The sequence below is a fragment of the Crotalus tigris genome, unplaced genomic scaffold (assembly GCF_016545835.1).
Source record: "Crotalus tigris isolate CLP2741 ecotype Arizona unplaced genomic scaffold, ASM1654583v1 scf7180000017946.1269602, whole genome shotgun sequence".
Lineage (NCBI taxonomy): Eukaryota > Metazoa > Chordata > Lepidosauria > Squamata > Viperidae > Crotalus > Crotalus tigris.
This window is the reverse complement of record NW_024096738.1, coordinates 1,187,753-1,208,507: the sequence shown is the minus strand read 5'-3', so window position 1 is coordinate 1,208,507 and position 20,755 is coordinate 1,187,753. Positions and strand designations below refer to the sequence as shown.

The window sequence follows — 20,755 nt, the reverse complement described above, 5'->3', positions numbered from 1 at the left end:
AAAAGCCAATACAGTGCTAGACTGCATTAACAGAGGGATAAAATCAAGATCATGTGAAGTGTTAGTACACTTGGTAAGGCCACACCTGGAATACTGGATCCAGTTTTGGTCACCACAATGTAAAAAAGATGTTGAGACTCTAGAAAGAGTACAGAGAAGAGCAACAAAGATGATTAGGGGACTGGAGGCTAAAACATATGAGAGAGGAGAGGATAATCATTCAAGGAGAGAAGCAACCTAGAACTAAGAAGAAACTTCCTGACAGTTAGAACAATTAATCAATGGAACAACCTGCCTCCAGAAGCTGTGAATACTCCAACACTGGAAATTTTTAAGAAGAGACTGGACAGCCATTTGTCTGAAATGGTATAGGGTTTCCTGCTTGAGCAGGAGGTTGGACTAGATGACCTCCAAGGTCCCTTCCAACTTTATCATTATTACTATAAAAACCTAGATGGAGATGTAGGGTTGAAGGAATTAAAAAAGAAAAGTGATTGTCCTCTTACTCAGAAAGTAGAAACTAAGTTTTGATAGTTCCTTGTGGAAGAAATCCCAATGGGAGAAAAGGAGCTTCCTCACATGTAAGCATCAGAAAAAGGATTGGATTTAACACTGAAAGATAGCTAAGGAAGAATCACAGATCTTGGGCATAATGGAAATCACAAGAAGACAGTCAAGGTATCACAAACAACAACAAAAAAGGTCAAACAAGATGAGATCGAATAGAATCCTTTAAAGAGGACAATGGATAAATACTCTTCAAGTTTGTTAAAAACTGGACTTCTAAGTTAGGAGAAGGACTAGAACGGAGTTGGAGGAGACATCTTTGAGATGTTGAGAGCCAATATGGTGCAGTGATTAAGACTGCAAGGTACAGACTATGAGTTGTAGTCATGCCTGTCTTAGGCATGAAAGCTGGCTGGGTGAGTTTAAACCAGTCAATCTCTCTCAGCCCAACTCACCTCACAGGATTTTGGTTATGGGGAAAGGAGGAGGAGGAAGGTTAGGTTAGTTATGTCAACTGCCTTGAGTTATTTATCAAAATAATAAAGGTGGGAAATAGAATAGAATAGAGCTGGAAGGGACCTTGGAGGTCTTCTAGTCCAACTCCCTGCTCAAACAGGAGAACCTATACCAATGGTGGCGAACCTATGGCACATGTGCCACAGGCGGCACTCGGGGCCCTCTCTGTGGGCACACATGCTGTCGCCCCAGCCCTGCCTCCCCCACGACCCCCTCCTCACCAGCAGCCCCCCCAGAGGGGAGTCGCCCCTGAATGGGGCCCAAGACTCTGCCCTCGCACTCTATTGTGCACAGATGATGCTGCAGGGTGCAGGCAGAGGGCATGGCCGCTATGGCGCTGCTGGGACACCTGGGCGATCTGCAGTGGGTTGTGGAAGCGGGCGGAGGCAGGGAAGAGCAGGCTGGGGGCAGGGGCGGAGTGGGCAGGAGAGGCGGGGAGGGGGTGGTTTTTGGGCACTCGGTCTCTAAAAGATTCGCCATCACTGACCTATACCATTTCAGACAAGTAACTGTCCAAGTCTCTTCTTTATAAAGGGGGGAAATAAATAAAATAACTTAAAATTAATCCTTGAAAGATGCTGACTGAGGTTGCTGAATTTGTTTCTGAAGAAAGAAACTTCAGATCCTTCAGAATAAGAAGTTGTCTCCTGGCGGATAAGCATTACCTCCACCAATTCCTACGATAATCATCTGGATAGTAACTGGAGGGAGAAGACAAAATTAATTGTAGATTGCTTTTAATGTAATTGTAGGAGCATTTGAATGTGGATGTTTTGAATTTCTGCAGCATTTTTTCTGATGACTAGAAAGATTATTTAAAAATGCTTTGCTACATCCTCAGGTTGCAAGAGAGATGACAAAAAGACATTTTAACTACTAGTCTATTAGCCAGGTAATGAATTTAAAATTGCTTAGCAGAGATGCAGTTCAAAAGAAATTCCAAGGGATGGCAGCAAAGCATAAGAAGACAGAAGTAAGGCATCAACAAAGAGTAATGTGTCCTACCCAGAACTACTATAGGGCAGAAAAGAAAGAGATTATTTCAACCTTGAAGGACTATCAGTGTGGGTTTTTATAGACTCAGAAGAACAAAATTATTGTCCAGGAGGAAGAAGGTCTGAAATGAAGGTGAGAAGGAGCCAGGTAAGCCACACTAGACAAGAAAATAGAGATGCATAGGAAATGGAATCCAACAAAATAAAACTTCAAAGAAAAGAGGCAGAACAATGATGAGAGATTGCCCAGCAGCATCCATGGTACAACGTTCCGCATTTAAGAATGGTGTATGCATGACAGACCCTTCTGTGTGTAGCACAGGATCAATTGTCAACCTCTTGACGTTCTCTGCACATGGTTGTTTGCCTGTAGATATTTCTAGTTAACAAAATACCTGTAGGAAAACAACCAAGCTCAGAAAACCCCACAAACCCCACACAAGGAGACATCCTCGTCTTTCAGGGTAAGTTTTTATAAGGTTCATAAATGGGTTTTTCTTACCAGAAATTATGGAATCATTCAAAACTTCTTCATCCTCATAGAAAATGGAATCATCCTTGATTTCAGAGTCCATGATCAGATTTTCTTTGTTCTCATCCAACTCCTTAACAGAATTCCATTTGTTTTCTGGATCGCTATTGTAGCTCATGGAACCATCCTTCTCTTTGCTATGTTCAGTGCTGGATGTTCTGGACAAACGGATCTCCATTCGTTTTTTGGGAGACGCCTTGTTTTCTCTTCCATGAAAGCTGGAGACAAAATGCAAGCAACATTGGGTTTCAGACCAGGAATCAATGCTTGCAACATGTTCTCCCAAGCACTGTGCAGGGAGCTGTGGCGTAGGTGGCAGGGGATTTCAGCGTTCAATATGGGAAAGCTGAGATCTGAATATCTGCCACAAGATGAAGGTACAAGATGACAGTGATGGATGCTTTGCTTTGAAATATGCTAACATGGCATGCCAGGCTGACCTTTTCAAAGAACAGCATGTATGTTTCTAATATAAACCTTAATTAAAACAAAACATCCATATTCTGATCATTTATCACTTTATGGAAAATAACAACAACAAAAACCATGCAAAAGAAGCACGCTATCACAAAATTTGGGTTAGTCACCTAAGCATTTTCTAGGGTTGAGTCTGAGATTTTTGCTCAGTTCTACTTCTATAGCTCTAATTAGTGCTGTAGTTCAGTTTTGGTTTTGTTCAGGCTCTAAGTATTTCTTTTCCTGGTTTCCCCATCAGTTTGTACCTTCAGCCACAAAACCCTCCTTACACAAACATCTGATCACATTTTCATACATTTGTGACCTTCCCTGCTGACTTCTGACAAAACCAATGAGGGAACCACATTTGCTTAATGACTACATGATTCACTTAACATTTCATTTCTCCTAACAGATGCATTCAGGAACCCTCTTTTCTCACAATACTTTCTTTTCCTTATATAATCTAGTTTTCTGCATGTTTCCATCTAATGCACACATTGTGGTACACATTTTCCTTTTTTAAAAAAAATACAAAAGCCATGTAGACGTTTCAACTGTGAACTGCACCACACATTTCTGAAAAATACAAAGTAAAAACACACCAATGCCTTCTGGTCAAAGAGTCCAAGGCTTCAGCACAGTTGCATAAAAATCTGAATTAAACGCATTTCTGTCCAGTACAGCCTACATCATTCTGTCCAAGTCACTTTTACACTATATTTGATTGGCTTTCTTATTGGAGAAAGAACAGCAAGATTCTAGTATTCGGGCCTCCTTCAAAACATCTGTATTAACACGTCTACAATATGGTGAGGTAGGTTAGCCTACTCATGTGATGGAATGTGCACCTGGAGGAGCAGTGAGGGAGAGTTTTGGCAACATAGAGCAGTGTTCTCAACCTTGACAATTTTAAGGCATGTGGACTTCAACTCCCAGAATTCCACAGCCAGCATTGCTGGCTGTGGAATTCTGGGAGTTGAAGTCCACATGCCTTAAAATTGTCAAGGTTGAGAAACACTGAGTCATAGAGCTTTCCCAGGAAGGACCCCAGATGAAGAGACTGTGTATCCCTGAGTTGGATACTGGAGGGGGAAGAGGTTCAGCGTATTGTGGGGTCCTTAGTGCTTTCTGAACTTCGTTGTTTTCTTGAAGACATTTCATTACCCAACTAGGTAACATTATCAATCCCAGAGAGCACCAAGGATCCCACAATTCAACCCTGAGTTATAAATATTCTCTCCGTAAGTTCAGGGTAGCCATACCCTAGAACAGTGGTTCTCAACCTTTTTAATGCCACGACTACTCAACCAGTCATAAGTCGAGGACTACTCAACCAGTCGTAAGTCGAGGACTACTCAACTGGTGCAGCATCGTTTGCAGAATGGGACTTTTGGCGGGCTCAGCAGGGCAGAGACAGCCTGGAGAATTCCTATTGGCTTTTGAAAGCCAATAGAATTAGACTCTATTCAAGAGAGTCTATTCTATTGGCTTTCAAAAGCCAATAGAATAAAAGGGAGTAGCACGGCTAAGGAAAAGGGGGAAAAAATGGCGGACTGCGTTGTTTGGCGACCCCCATGAAATGGTCGTTCGACCCCAAATGGGGTCCCGACCCACAGGTTGAGAACCATTGCCCTAGAATCTCTCATGCTATGACTAGCAGGGTAAAAGATTATAGCTTTAGTTTGGCAAGATTCTGTCCATTTGGTGTAAGCAAACAAAGGATCAAACTCAACTGAATTTTGCCGTGTCTTCTCTAAGTTTGGGTCTGACAATTCTTCTACTATAGAAATCAAATTGCCATTTGGTAAGCAACTGAATCATAGAACATAGACTCCTAGGGCTGGAAGAGACCTTGGAGGTCTTCTAGTCCAACCCTCTGCTCAGAGCAGGAGACCTTATATCATCCTGCACAAATGACTGTCCAATCTTTTCTTGAAAACTTCCAGCAATAAAGGATCCTTGATTCTGGGAGGCCAGCTGTTCCACTGATTCATTGTAACAGAATAACAGAGTTGGAAGGGACCTTAGAGGTCTTCTAGTCAAACCCCTGCTCTACAGTAGCAGGACACCCTACACCATTCCAGACAAGTGGCTCTTCTTAAAAGTCTCTTCTTAAAAGCTCCCAGTGATGGAGCACCCACAGCTTCTGAAGGCAAGCCATTCCACTGATTAATTGTTCTCACTGTCAGGAAATTTCTCCTTAGGTTTTAGGTTGCCGTTCTCTTTGATTAGACATTCTAAGAATGAATCATGTCATTCTTAGGTTTGTATCGGATATTATAGCGATAAGTGTAGGAAAATGATTTGGGCCAATGTGAAAAATGAATCTGAGATAAGGAATGTCTACTGCCATGGATGCTTCACGGGAGCTTTGCTTCATAGGGTATTGCAGGCGTTTACCTGTCCTGCCGATGTTTTGTGGCCAAGGCTCTGTGAAGTTCCTCGATGACTCGGCTAGGAGGTAAAGGTAGGTGGACAGCAGCCAGGTGAGGGGATCCAGTTGGCGTGGAATGCTGCCCTCTGAGGTGGGGATCAGAGACTTTCGGTCCTGAGGACTGGAAAGGAACAGCTTGTCCTGAGTGTTGGGAGGAGCCAACAATGACGTAATTTTTCAAGACAGTGGATGGGGGAGATTTCAAGGCTGTCTCATCGGCTTCACTTCCTGCAGCTGGAAAGAAAATCAGAGAAGGTCATTCATGGTGGGATACAAATGGCAGGTTTCCATTCATTCCACAGGGGGAAAAGACATCAGTGCTGCTGCTCTTTAACTGAGTCTTTGCAAAGGGAAGACCTCAGAAATCTCCTTGCCCTCCCTCTCTTTTGGGAGGGCAGCTTTAAAAAAAAAAATCAAGATGGTGGCCGCAAGTCCAAAGTTGCAGGAGGGAGGGGTTATTTCCCAGAAGGCAAAGAGACACCAGAGCTTGGAATGTCTGGTGGGCAGGAAGAAATGACAATAGAGCAGTGGTTCTCAATTTTTTTAGACCGGCGACCCCGGTCATAAGCAGCTGGCGCGCATGCGCGGGGCCGCCCCTGTGTGGCACGCATGTGTGGGGCCGCCCCCTGCGTGGCACGCATGCGCGGGGCCGCCCCTGCGTGACACGCATGCGTGGGACCGCCCCCTGCGCAGCACGCATGCGCAGCGCCGTCCCTGTGTGGTGCGCATGCGCGGCAGCACCACCATGTGCCACCCCCTGTGTGGCACGCATGTGCGGCGGCACCACTATGCGCCGCCCCTGCGTGGCACGCATGCATGGCACCGCCCCCTGCGCTGCCCCCTGCGCTGCCTCCTGCACGGCACGCATGCGTGGCACCGCCCCCTGCGCCGGCTGAGAAAAAAATGGCGGATCGCGTTGTTTGGCGACCCCCGTGAAATGGTCTTTTGACCCCAAATGGGGTCACGACCCACAGGTTGAGAACCACTTCAATAGAGGAACTACTCCGAAGTCACTCCACATGTCAGTCTCGGTTCTTGGACATGACAGCAATTATGCCAAGGCCCACCCCTTACTTTGTACATTACACACGTGATACATGCAAAACGGGGGAAGGGACTTTAGTCATATGATTGCAGCTGCCTTCTTGACTTTTTTGACTCTCCTCTAGATACTTCTGTCCCCAAGGAACTATAGATGATCAACTGACCACAGGAACAACTCTTCAGCCAATTTTTGTAAATGCAGGTAGTCAAACCATCCTCCCAATTTGCAAGTGCTTCACCCAGCATCTGCAGCACTACGGGAGGGAAATTCTTCATTTTTTCTTCGAAATGAGGACTCTGTATGGTATCATGAAGCAAATTTGAGGGGTTGCTTTGCTCAAACCTTCATTGAAGTAAATCTCCAGCAGAGATCTGTGCAGCCCCACTATGTGAATTCTTGCTGTTATTTACTTTGGGAGGGTATATTGGCATAACCCTGATATCATTTTTGAAATATGGGCTGTGATGGATGTCCTCATAAATATGGGATCTGATAGAAACATAGAGGGCTGCGTATTACCATATGAGTGAAACCAAAAGCATTTCATGTATGATAGAGCTTCGGGCTTAGGGCTTATTAAATAGTCTATTTCACAGGATATTTAATTCAATTCACCCCTTAAAACAAGCCTGGGAAAAAAAACAGTATGCTTCTGTTTGAGGTGCATGGAGATGAAAAATTGTAGATTTCTGCCAGCTACTTCTGGATACCAGCGAGACATGAAATTTAAATGGAGAACTTCAGAGGGCAACCCTGTGATGTCTTCTCAGATAACTCTTACTTTTTACTGAGATTTATGAATGGGGCTTTGACAAGCTGGATAGGAAGAGTACTGAGTTCTTTGAACTTTGGTGTCGGAGAAGACTTCTGAGAGCACCATGGATGGCCAAGAAAACCAAACAATCAATGGATGATCAGAAAATCAACCCAGAATTCTCACTGGAGACACAAATGATCAGGCTCAAATAATCCTACTTCAGACACATCATGCAAAGACCCAGCTTTCTGGAAAAGGTTTTAATGCTGGAGAAAGGCTATAAGGTTGGGAAAGATGGAAAGATGGAAAGAAAGAAAGAAAGAAAGAAAGAAAGAAAGAAAGAAAGAAAGAAAGAAAGAAAGAAAGAAAGAAAGAAAGAAAGAAAGAAAATAAGACAATCAGCAGCATGGTTGATGGACTAAGTTGCAGTGGCAATAGTTGTTTGAAGAATCCCTTAGCTGGACAGACAGCACAGCATCTAGTTTAAAGATAACTCTAAGTAGGGAACGCAAATAACATTTGGAAAGTAGAATTAAAAGTAGTAAATCTAATTGCCTAGCTATATTCTTCTTGACTGTAGTTTTAACTGAACAATACTGTATTTCTATTTAGCATCTGTTCTAAATCTGTATCTAACTACATAAAGAGAATCGTCCTCTTTGACAAGGCTATACATGCATATGGTTATGGTTATATGGCACAACACTTAAATTCATAGTTTGAATTTACAATGAGAAGTCCTGAAGTTTCCATTTGTTTTGATGCTATTAAAGACAGGAGGTCAAAGATTAGAATTAGAATAAGCTTAAGAGAAGAAATAAAATAATTCCATCAGAGAAAAGTTTTGTTGGTTAGCCCAAGAGACAGCTTGAACATACACGGCCCAAGAATTATCGCAGCATCAGAGAATCCAATAACTCTTTGCAATGTATTTATCCTAATATAAAAGTATATAAGCTACCCAGAGATCTTCCAACTTCCCAATCCATTTCTCTTTATCAAAAAAAAAAGTCCTCTGAATTTCTCCAGAAATGGGACAATACATAAACATATCTTAGACTATCTAAATTCCTTCTGAACATTGCTGTAGGGATTTTTCAGCCTCTGTCTTTCAGAAGAACAGGTCACATTAAACCAAACTAAAAGCTCCTCTAGTATTTATTGGCAGAATATTGATTTCTACCAGTTCTTTGTTCAGTTGAACCAACATACATAGAAAGGCATCATATTCAGATGTCACCTCTTCCATCTCCAGCAGCTTTGGCTGAAAATCCTAACTCTGCATTTTTGAGTATGAAATCTGAATTTGGATTTAGAAGTTTTCATATCTCATCTGTTTGGTCCTTGAGAAGCATTAAATCTGAAATGACTTAAGCTGTCAAATGTCACCATATGTTATCAACCAAATGCCAGTTTTCGAACATGTCAGTTCTTAAACACGCTCTAAGTCTACAAATCATTGAACTATAGGTAGAATTGCTGTGATAAAAGATACCATCATCACCACCACAGCCACACATATGTGAGCTGTGTTCATTATAAGGTACCTCTCACACACTACATGGAAACTAGCAATCTTTTTAAACTATGGGATTATGCATTTCATGGGTCATCGTGAGGTCTTCTCCCATCTTCATGATTCCATGGCAGATCAGTCTTCCTTCTAATAAAAGACAGCTCCCCTTGGCTGAATGAGACTCACCTGGTACAATCTTTGAGACTTTGGGTACAATCTTAGGTGGTGGAACTGAAAGTGAGGAGGGAGGGTTAGGGGCCTGGGCTGTGTTCCTTTCCATCTGTTTGTGGGGGGAGTCGATGGATCCCAAAAGTAGTAAGGCTTGTGGAGTCTCTTCAGAGGCTGGCAGGCTGGCATTTTCCCGTTCATCTGTGGATGCTGATGTCTTCTTGGCTGAGAGGAGACAGGATCAGAGGCAATGGGACATGAAATACACCATAACAGCAGCACAAGGGGAAGGGCAAGAAAGAGAGAAAAGGAAACATAGGTGTGGTGTTATAGTAGGCAACAAAGAACTCATTGTGTTCACCTCCAGTCAACAGACCATTCCAGCAACCAGGCAGCCCAGACTGTAGATAAAAATGACCCATAGCTTCACCACCCAACTCTCTTTTAAGAAAAAGGGTAGAGCTGAGAAGATCTCAAAAGATCTCAGTTCTCTTTCTCCCTCCTGAAAAATGTGCACAAATGCTTTGAAGGATGTGTGGTGGGCTTCAGGGCCAGCTCTACTGTTTGGAAAAATATCAGATGTTAGGGGACAGCAGACTCTGTATACCCTTTACTACAGCCAGAATTGCTCCTGAGTGTAAGAGGATAACACGGTATGTGTGTTAAGGAGGGCATTAATTAAATGCAGAAATCTCATGTGGGTTTCCTATCTACTATTTCAGCTGAACCATACCCCTCCTAAACTTCTAAAATTCAATAACTAAAATGACAATACAAAACTACAAAGGAGCTCAATGCTCCTAAATGCTCAAGAGACGCTGATTAACTGCCCATATTCAGTCATGGGTGTTTGAAAATTCTCCTAATATATACTGAAAAGAGTGGATCTATTATGATAAGAAAAAAATGATACATATATTTTTTAAAAAACAAAAACACAACAGTTTAGTCCTAATTATGAGAACAATACAAAAGAAGAGAAAGAGTCAATAACTGCTCTATTCAAAGCTGAAGATGATTCTGGGAGATGACAGAATTTCATTACTTTAAACAAAATTATAAAGGATTGAACATTTATATCTGAACTGAAGGGCACATTTCTGATTAAGACAACCTGAAATGAAATGAATTTGTATCTGAGCAAAAAATACGGATAGGTTTGGCTTTATAGAGGGGAAAAAAACAAAGCCATGTTTCACCTTACTCTTTTAAACACCAGCGTATTTCACCCTGGAAGGAAGTCAGTTCAAGTCTAGTTAGTAAAGCAAATGGGTAGCCAGGCAGAATTTAAGATTCCTGCAATGAATGGAGAGATGGGATATTTCTGGGGGAATTCTCAGGAGTTTCTGGGGAGAATGGAATGGAAGAGAACTACTAATATCTGTGGAGTATGAGGTACCTATTCTTGTGTTCTGCATCTTTCTTCTCCAAGCATAAGATCTTGAAATGATTTCAATGACCATTTTGGGGTAGAAGAACATTGATTGTTTAGCAATTACATTTAACATTTGTAGGTCCCTGCAGACACTGTGGCCAAAATGTTGGTGCAAAATAGATCAAGCCTAGTAATGAGTATATATTTTAGGAGCTGTTATTAAGAAAATTCTATCAAGGCTCTCTGAGGACATCTGGCACAGCTTTCTTGAATGTCTCACCTCAAAATAACTAAAACCTTCTTGCCAGTTTTTAGCAACTGTAGTCAATGGACTGGGAAAAGGGAGTATTAATAGTGGCACGTGGCCTTGGCATCTTAACTTATTCATTTAATCAATGAAAATGGATCTACAAGACACATGAAAAGTGCTAATGGTGTTTTGGATTTGCTTTGTCTTGGTCCATTAACAGAAATGTCAGAAAGGACAACTATATGAAGAATGCACACAAATTTGGGATTAAAAACCTACTGACCCCAGTAGAGTTAGTACATGAACAAAAGAGCAGAAATCCAGCAGCAACCCTAAAGCAGAAATACACAACTAGGTTTCCCTGCTCCACCTTATTTGGATCACAGTTCCCATTTATCTTAATCACTACTGTTCTATCCCAGCCTATGGCCGTCCTTGTTAAAGGCACAAGGACCAAACCACTGTTGAGAAAATAGACTGGAGACTCAAAACAAAACAAACCCCTTTTAATATGGGTAACCTGCCAAATAGTCCAGAAACAAAAGCAGCAAAACACAATCCAAATGGAGGAAATTGTCCACACGAAACACGATGCAAACAGAAAAGTAGTCACCGGCAATACTAACAGAATGTGATCCCATGAAGTACTTTGCAATGGTTGCCTTCAGCAATCAGCACCGCCCACACCTTCCCTTTTTATACAGCAGTTCCAAGGCGTTGCCTCTCAGTGCCTTCTCCTCCTCCCCTGGAGTTGTCGTATTGAATGCTGCTGATCTGCTCTCGCTAATTGCCGGAGTCTACAAGCATCAATCATCGTGTCCATCAGGTTTGAATCCTCCAAGTCTGACTCATTCTCCCCACATAGCTGAGCTTCATTCGGAACATGACTGGAGAATCAAACCATGAGTCTTGCAATTCATCAGAGCCTCCCTCTGACCCTGATGGCACTTCAAATGCCTCCTCCACCTCCTCCTCAGATTCAGCTGTTGGGAACACAGGCTGGCACGGAATCACGACAACTACCCAGTGTTTACATTTAATTACAATTCAAATTAAAAATTTGGGCGATATCACTTTATATCTGCTCTAGCAGGTAAACGTGTAAATAATGCTCTTTATATCAATGAAATGGAACAGCATAATCCTTAGAAGCTATTATATTGGGATGAGCAACATAAAAAATATAAGCCACCTTAAACATTAAACAGAATTCCTTTTGAATTTATTCCAACGAGCCATAAAAATATGCCATTGGTTGTCTAGCCACAGAATTTGAGTAATGGGAACAGAGTATAAGCCCCAACAAATCAAATGATTGATTGATTTGATTTATTATTGATTTAATTTATTGATTTATTATTGTATCTTATGATTTATCACTTTGTTGCTTGTATGTACACTGAGACCTTATGCACTGGAGATAAATTCCTTGTGAGTCCAATCACACTTGGTCTATTCTATTCTATTCTATTCTATTCTATTCTATTCTATTCTATTCTATTCCATTCCATTCCACTCCACTCCACTCCACTCCACTCCACTCCACTCTCACACACTCCTATCAAGTTGTTTTTGACACTCAATTACTACTTAGATAAAAGATTCTCCAGGATGAATTGTCCCCCGCTAGGCCTTTAATAAACATGTTTGCCTAATAGATTACCTTCACTTTACAAATATCATTCTGAGCAGAAATATTAAAGATAGAAGTTCAAAAACATTTATATTTCTCTTCAGCTTTGCCTGGATGTATACAGTGTATGTAAATGAGAAAGAAGGGGACAGGCATTGATTTTCAATTGCTTGATTTTAAAATACACTTTCTGGACTTTTAATTTTAATTCTGTATTCATAATGAAATTCCTTGCATTCTAGTTTTTGTTTTTCATTTATTTTCTGCCTTGGAAAAATCCCATTGAGAGAGAGTGAGATTTAAATTTTATATTTTGTAAGCCACTCAGAGTCTTTTTGAAATCAGATAGCCTTCAAAAACCTACTGAGTGAGTAAATAATCCATGGTAGTTAAACTTCAAGAAATGAATTGGATTGTCCTAAACATGATAAAATTAAAACAAAGAATGCACTATTGAAGCAATTCAGATGCTTGGCAGCTTAGCCACTAGAGGGCAGCTAATGAAGGGAACAGATGTTTTAAGGTTTTTCTTCACATTTCTTTCTGTGACAATATTGTAGGGATATTACGAAAGCTATTTGCTACTCACCATTTTTCAAAATCCTTTCCAATAAGATAAGTACATTGATACTCATATTTTTTTTGCCTTCAAGGAAAGCATAAGATGTATAGTTTTATGAAAACTAGCTTTTGTTGCAATACACCCTGATATGCTCCACATATTAATATTTTATGTTTAATCATGGTGTATCTATATCTTAGTGTGTCTACACTGGAGCAATGTACAGTGAAATCGCATGCATTATTTGTGAAGGGAAAATATATGGCTCCGTGTGTCAAAACATACAACTATTGGAAACATACAGGCCAAATGTCAGTCCTTTGACACTACTTCCTAAAATCACTTATTGTTCCTCTCTTGAGATGATTACTAGTCTCATCAGGGGCTTTTTAATCACATATCACACTGAACTGTGTGGTCAGATTCATATTTCCCTTTCACAGTTCAGATCCTTAAATTCTTTCACTGATCTCCGGTCTAGTTCCGTATCATGTCATCCCCTATAGTTGAACGGTAGTTTTGAGGAAGAGGAAGAAGACATTTCCCTTCTCATCCAAGGAGCTTCATCAGTTGTCACAATTGATGAAGCTTTCTGGATGAGAATGGAAATGTCTTCTTCTTCCTCAAAAAACAAAACAAAACAAAAATATAGTCCAGTTGCCTTTTTAAACAACCAACTTTGAGACAACTATGACCTGGATGACTGAGAATCTCCCTAGACCAGGGGTAGGCAACCTTGGCTCTTTTATGACTCTTGGACTTCAACTCCCAGCATGGCTGGCTCAGGAATTCTGGGAGTTGAAGTCCACGAGTCATAAAAGAGCCAAGGTTGCCTACCCCTGCCCTAGACATTTCCCCATAGCTGAACTTCCCCATGGCTTTTCTTCTTGCAGCTTAACTGGGTTTTCTTTTAAATGCAGCCTTCAGCAACCCAACCTGTGGTTCCCATAGTTCAGGAATTCTGGGAGTTGAAGTCCACAAGTCATAAAAGGGCCATGGTTTCCCACCCTTGCCCTAGGGCAGAGTTAGGGAACCTTGGCTCTTTTATGACTTGTGGACTTCAATACCCAGAATTCCTGAACCAGCCATGCTGACTCAGGAATTCTGGGAGTTGAAGTCCACGAGTCATAAAAGAGCCAAGGTTGCCTACCCCTGATCTAGGGCCTAGGTAATTTATTCCTCAAGAAATTAAACCTGAACACGCATCACAGAATTTGAGTTGAAGTCCACGAGTCATAAAAGAGCCAAAGTTGCCTACCCCTGATCTAGGGCCTAGGTAATTTATTCCTCAAGAAATTAAACCTGAACACACATCACAGAATTTGTGCACATCCCTCCCGATTTCTTGTATGCCTATCAATTTTCCTTTCTTCTATTATCTTTCATAAAACAGACTATTTGGGGATTTTGGATTGTATTTTTGTTTGTATTCTGCCTTGTATTGTATTCTGCTTTTTATTGTATTTTGAAAGTGACATTGATACCGCTCTTTGAACAATTATCATATATTGATTATTTTAATCAATGTATTGATCACATTACTACCCTGGCTTTTTCCAAATCAATCAAATAGCACAGAGGCCTCATCTTTCCTCCTTCGTTGTGAATTAATTAACATCTAACAATGGGAGATCTCTTACAGCCATTTGTCTGACGGGTGTCAAACTCGATTGTATCACATGATGTATCGTGACTTTTTTGCCTTTGCAGAGCTGGGGTGGGCGTGGCCTGCATGTGATGCAACTGGCCCGCGGGCTGCCAGTTTGACAACCCTAGTGTAGGATTTCCTGCCCGAGCAAGGGGTTGGACTAGAGGACCTCCAAGGTCCCTTCCAACTCTGTCATTCTGTTATTCTTTGTCTGTGTCCTAAATTTTCATCCATTACAACAGGAGTCCCCAATCACCAGTCCGTGGACTGGCACCAGTCCATGCCAGAAACTGGGCCACACAAACGAGCAAAACCTCATCTTCAGGATGCAGGCAGTACAAGAAACCATGCCCCCTCCAATCTGCAGAAAAGACTCTTTCCACAGGTCCCTGATGCTCAAAATGTTGGGGGCTGCTGCATTACAACAACACACTAGCTCTTGACTGACTTTATAGAAGACAACTCTTACACAAAATACAGTATTTCATACTCTGTTTAGCTTTTCCATCTGTTTTAGGAAGACTTTAAACAAGAAAGGATTCTAATTATGATTAACAGCATCAAGTCCCACTATTCCCCATCATCCTATCTTACATTTACTGCTATTTATATCCCCTCAATGAAACATAGATTCTTTAAGATGCTTTCAAATTTGTAGTGATTAATTTCATTGAATTTATTTGTTTGACTACATCCCACTGAAGACAGGGTTGCTAGGGAAGGAGAAGAGGTTTCCCCTTTGTGCTATTAAGTTACCAGCTCTCATGCCCCAGAAATACATTTAGTTGTTCTTTGAAAAGAATTTTATGGAATGTTACTAACGATAAAAGACAAGGGGGTGCAGAAATAGATTAAAAATATTGTTGTTGTTGTTTTTTAAAAAACTTGAAGTAGATAACTCAGTGTATTGACACAGAGTGACAAGGAAAAAGAAATGTCAAGGAAGTGTAAATCTTTCACCAGCACAATTCAACATAAACCCAATCAACGAAACATTAAACCAGGGGTAGTCAACCTTGGCTCTTTTATGACTCGTGAACTTCAATTCCCAGAATTTCTGAGCCAGCCATGCTGGATTCTGGGAGTTGAAGTCCAGGAGTCATAAAAGAGCCAAGGTTGACTACCCCTGCATTAAACTATCCTTTTTGGCACCCAACATCACAATCTTCTTTGTATATAATGTCTTCAAGGCAAACAGAGTGATTTCACAGTAGTATCCATTGGTTTGCTTTGCCTACTAATTAGGAGGAAAATGTGGATTTTGAAGACCCTCTGATTAGTTTTGAGATTTTATCCAGCAGGCCTTTTTGCAGAAAGTTGATAAGTTTATCTTTTCTAAAAAAAAAAAAAAACTTAAAAATATACAACAGAAGTTGATACACAAAGTATCCTTCAGATCAGTGATTTGATACCATAGTCCAGTTTCTTTTCCTTTTATTCTCCTTTGCTGCTTATCAGTCATTGCTATAAAATCCTTCCTTCTGAAGCCACATCTTGAAATTTCAGCATGTTTACTTTTCTGAGAGTTATTATGACCTTATTTCATGTACCTTTCACTTGGATTTGCCACTTTGGTATCTGTTGACTTTGCTTTAATTTTTTTAAAAGCCACTTTGTTCTATATTTAACTTTAAATCAACTTTTCTTTTCTTTCTTTTATCATGGGTTGCTTAGGAGTAGGGACTTCAGTGGCAAAACTTTACACACAAGCTCTTAAATATACATGACACTTCCAATGACAAACATTTATTGCCAACCCTGGTTTATTCTTCCATGCCATTCAGTCGTTGCAAACTGTCCTTTTTAATATTTATATTTATGCTTATATTTCTCAACACTATCTTTTTTAAAAAAAAAAGAAGTTCAAAGGGATTACTGTTTTTAGGTGGCAAATAGTTGAAAAGAAATAACTCAATGTATATTTTTTCATGCTGGTGGATATTTTATAAAGAAAGTTTTATGCAGCTATTGAAAAGATTATTCATCAGTCTTATAGATGGACAGCTACATCTGAACCACATGCACATGCAGTTGAATTGCAAGTCTGAGCAATCCTAAGTCAACATGGAATTCTGGCCATTCATTGCTTAATTATTTATTTTATTAGATTTTGGCACCACCCAACTCCAGATTGTCGGAGTGGCTCTTAATATCAAACAAATAATAAGATAAAAAGACAATACTGTATAAACAAACAAGACAGCATCTGACTAATCAATGAATTACACATACAGAACTTTATAGTTTAGCACCACCTAGAACGGGGGTGGGGAAGGGTGGCCCTTTTATGATATGTGGATGTCAATTCTCAGAATTCCTCAGCCAGCTATGCTTAGGAAGTCCATAAGTCATAAAGGGGCTATCGTTCCCCATCTCTGACCCGGAAGGTCACAAATTCTAGTAGAAAATACAGGGCTGAAGATTTGTGCATAATCTGCTAGCAACTGCAAGATGACAACTTTAATCTCCACATTGAGGTATTGGTAGGTCATTCTTTCCTATGTCTATGATTTTAGCAATCTTCTCTTGATTTGGCAAATATACTCTCTAGGGCAGACATTCCAATTTAAAACTGTTGATTCAACCAATCACCACCTTTGTATAAACAAACTTGGGACTTGATCCCACCAGTTGGCCAGTGCAGTCCTTGAGACAGTGACGGGAAGATTCTGTCTATATTAACCATGTGATCACTTGTGTCAAGAAGAAATGACTCCAAGAAACCTCTAATAATAATAATAATAATAATAATAATAATAATAATAATAATAGTAATAGTAAAGTTGGAAGGGACCTTGGAGGTCATCTAGTCCAACCCCCTGCTCGGGCAGGACACCCTACACCATTTCGGACAAATGGCTGTCCAGTCTCTTCTTAAAAACTTCCAGTGTTGGAGCATTTACTGCTTCTGGAGGCAAGCTGTTCCACTGATTAATTGTTCTCACTGTCAGGAAGTTTCTCCTTAGTTCTAGGTTGCTTCTCTCCTTGATTAGTTTCCACCCGTTGCTTCTTGTCCTGCCTTCAGGTGCTTTGGAGAATAGCTTAATTCCCTCTTCTTTATGGCAGCCCCTGAGATATTGGAACACTGCTATCATGTCCCCCCTTGTCCTTCTCTTGAATATCCCTACCTCTAAAATTTTACACCTTGGTTAGAATCTGTTATAAAATCATATGTAGTCCCATGCAAGGAAAATTATTTTATAAATAAAATCTCAAGGAAAGCATGGTGCCTTCACTTACATATCTGCATTCTTGCATGAAGCCTTGTTCTATCTAAAGAGAGCATGTCAAAATAATTCCAATTGTCTTAATAATAAAACAAATTCAGCACATTAAAACCATCAACAATAGCATGGAATTTAAAATATTACCAACTCAATAAGGAACAGTTCAAATCTATATACCATCCTGAGTCTTACAAGCACTTAACATTAATGCAAATCCTAGTTGTGTGTTTGTAAGATGAAGGATTCAAATTTCTTTATTATATTTAATCCAAATTGGACCTAACCTTGTTTATTATAAATTGCAGAGACAAATGCAACTCCCCTTTCAGATTACTAGATCCTAACATCAATCAAGAAAAGCTTCCTTAAATTCCCTCCCCACTCCCTTGTCACTTGTGTTGATGGTTTAATGGTGCTCTTAAATCAGCTGAAGTTGTTTTCTTATTAATTACTAACCAAGAATTAAACACCTTTGCAGTCACTGGAAAGAGCTTGGAAGACCTATTGCAGGGGTCTTCAAACTTGGCCCTTTTATGACACATGGACTTCAACTCCCAGGCACGCTGGGTGAGGAATTCTGGGAGTTGAAGTCCATGAGTCATAAAAGGTCTGAGTTTGAAGACCCCTGCCCTATTGCAACCCACTTGTGGCCTTAAGGTAACTCAGCTGAAGCTCAGTGGAAAGGAAAGGCCAATACCTGGATCTTCTCTCAGTTCTTCTGAGTGCAGCTCCTCGCCAAGTGAGGTGGCCTTGGTGGTGGCTGATCTATGTTCCTGTTGCGTCTCTTCTGAGATGAATGCCTGGCATGGGGGGGATGAAGGGTCACTCAGCATTGTTCTGGTGGCACCATCAGCAGTGCATGTTTTCCCTTCAGAATCTAGGATACCATGACATTCTGACATTAGTTCAACCATTCATGATGGCTTAAGCTCATGTTCCCTACCATAATGTTGAATCAGAAGGGGGCCACCCTTGAGAGAAGAGTTTAAGGGGAAACACTCAGGGACTTCCTTTGGACCCATTAAAGATAAGATTTGTACTTCAGAGTTGCAACGAGGGGGCCCTTGGTACTCTCTGATCTTGGTGGTTTTCTTGCAGACATTTCATTACCCAAACTAGGTAACATCATCAGTGCTAGTAAGGAATATGGTTTGTTCTCAACTTATACTCTAGTGCAGAAGTGTCAAACTGCCGGCCTATATAGTGGATATGTACGTGAAAGTCACACCCACTTCAGCTCCAACAAGGGGAAAAAGTTGCGATACGTTGCAACATGTCACCTGAGGCTTTCTTTGTCAGTGGGAGTGGTCTTGAAGATTCTTTGGTTGGGTTGTTTACTGTTAGCTTGTTTTGTATTGTTAACTTGATGTTACCTAGTTTGGGTAATGAAACATCTGCAAAAAAAAAAAAACACCAACCAAGCTCAGAGAGCACCAAGGACCCTCTTTTCCTTGGGAGTTATCACTTGAGAGATAAACTAGCTCTTTCTGAAATAGACCATCACATAATCAGGCTCTATTTATTATGCTGGGAGGGAGGCCTTCCAAATGTGTGGAACAATCACTCTCATCATTTCTAGCAAAAATGCCCACACTTCACAAAGAAGGATGTTATTCTACTAGTATTTGCTCTGAATCCGGTTCTGTTTTAGGGAGTCGTGGCATGCAAAATTCAGTGGGAGAGGCTATTAAAAGAGAATGACAGAAGACAAACAACTCTCCAATATTTTATTATATGCTACTAATGTCACAAAGAATAAAACAAGTTTTGCTATCTACACAAGAGAAGAGGCACAAAAAAAAAACAGAAGCAAGATTTCAATTCCAGGAGCCCATCCGATAAACCCAAAGCACTACTAACCCAAACTATATGCTGCTTCAAGAAACCCACATGACAATCCCCCCTCAAGGGGACCAAAATTTTAAGCACTCTTTCTTCCCATTCAGACAAATTTCTGTCTTTATCTGACCCCTTTCCTATTCCCCAGTGGAATCCATCTTGATCAGAATGTATTGCTTTAACTTCCTTCTATGAGTACATGCTTGCCATTTTAAAGGAACTCTGCATTTTAGAGGCTGCAGTTGTGCTACAGAAAACAAATTATTTCCAGACCGTGACACTTAATTATCGCATGTGCTGGAGAGGGGTTGTGATTTCTCTTTGTGTGTTCTAGATGACACAGGGTTGCCTGATACACTGAGATTTGATAAGCATTGTGATTATTTTTGTAAATAATTACTTGTGTCTATCAGATATGTCCTTATCTTAAGTGTAAGAACTGCTTTGCCATCTATCTTCCTGGTAAATTTTAAAGAGGCAGTTCAAAAAGACCTAATCGTCTCAAGCATCTTTCATAGAAGAAGGGGATACATATTGCATAAGAATTGTCTAGGAAACCATAGTTTTAAAAATATTGTTAAAGAATTACATAAAGAACAGGAGTGGCTAAATTAGTTATTTTAATTCAACTCTTTTTTTAATTATTTGTAAGTTTTAATATTTATAGGTTTTTAGGTTCTGATTACTGGAGTAAAGATAACCATTCCCCTGTAAAATGTATCCTGAATCCATGGAAAATACTCTGTTTGTGTGTTTTACAAGTTTTATGTCAATGTTATTTGCATTAGTAAAGCATATACAATGATATGGATGAGTTAGTTGTTTGTTAAGAACGAACATCCTGTCAGCACCTGGGACAGCTCCCTATAACAGTTACTGTTCCTTCCTTCTTAGGCAACAATTACAGTGAAATTTGGCATTTCCACAAAGCAGCTGAAGCTAATATATGTGACACTAATAAGATTAACCTTTCTGTACAGAACCTTTCTGTAGAAACATCTGTATTCATGTATATAAACTAAGAACAAAAAAGACTTACTTCTGGCACTGTTAAAGTAGCATATAGGTGATACATTCATTTCTACAGTTATGTATGATACTTTTAAAAAAATGGAAGAAATAATAATCCACAAAGAATTTAGTATACTGATAGGTGGAATTATCACTGTGTTCATCCAGAATAAGCTTCCCAAATTTTCTTAACGTTATTCTTTTTGTGCATTTTAAATGTTAAATAATATTTCAAATGTTAAAGAAGAACAACAACTCCCATGAATCTTTTTTCAGAATCA

The 20,755-nt window shown here is 40.2% G+C and overlaps 1 protein-coding gene across 3 annotated transcripts in view; it reads right to left on the bottom strand.

Annotated features, from left to right (window-relative positions):
- Positions 1–20,755, bottom strand: part of LOC120308737 (phosphatase and actin regulator 3-like) — a 60,149-nt gene that overhangs the window by 24,552 nt on the left and 14,842 nt on the right. For 2 of the 3 annotated variants that reach the window (XM_039345197.1, XM_039345196.1), the window contains exons 3-6: positions 18,322–18,501; positions 8,948–9,154; positions 5,410–5,677; positions 2,521–2,768 (exon numbers count right to left, since the gene is read on the bottom strand). In XM_039345197.1, the coding sequence (XP_039201131.1) occupies positions 2,521–2,768; positions 5,410–5,677; positions 8,948–9,154; positions 18,322–18,501 (903 nt within the window). The remainder of the gene's footprint in view (positions 1–2,520; positions 2,769–5,409; positions 5,678–8,947; positions 9,155–18,321; positions 18,502–20,755) is intronic. The other variant, XM_039345198.1, reaches the window with a different exon arrangement.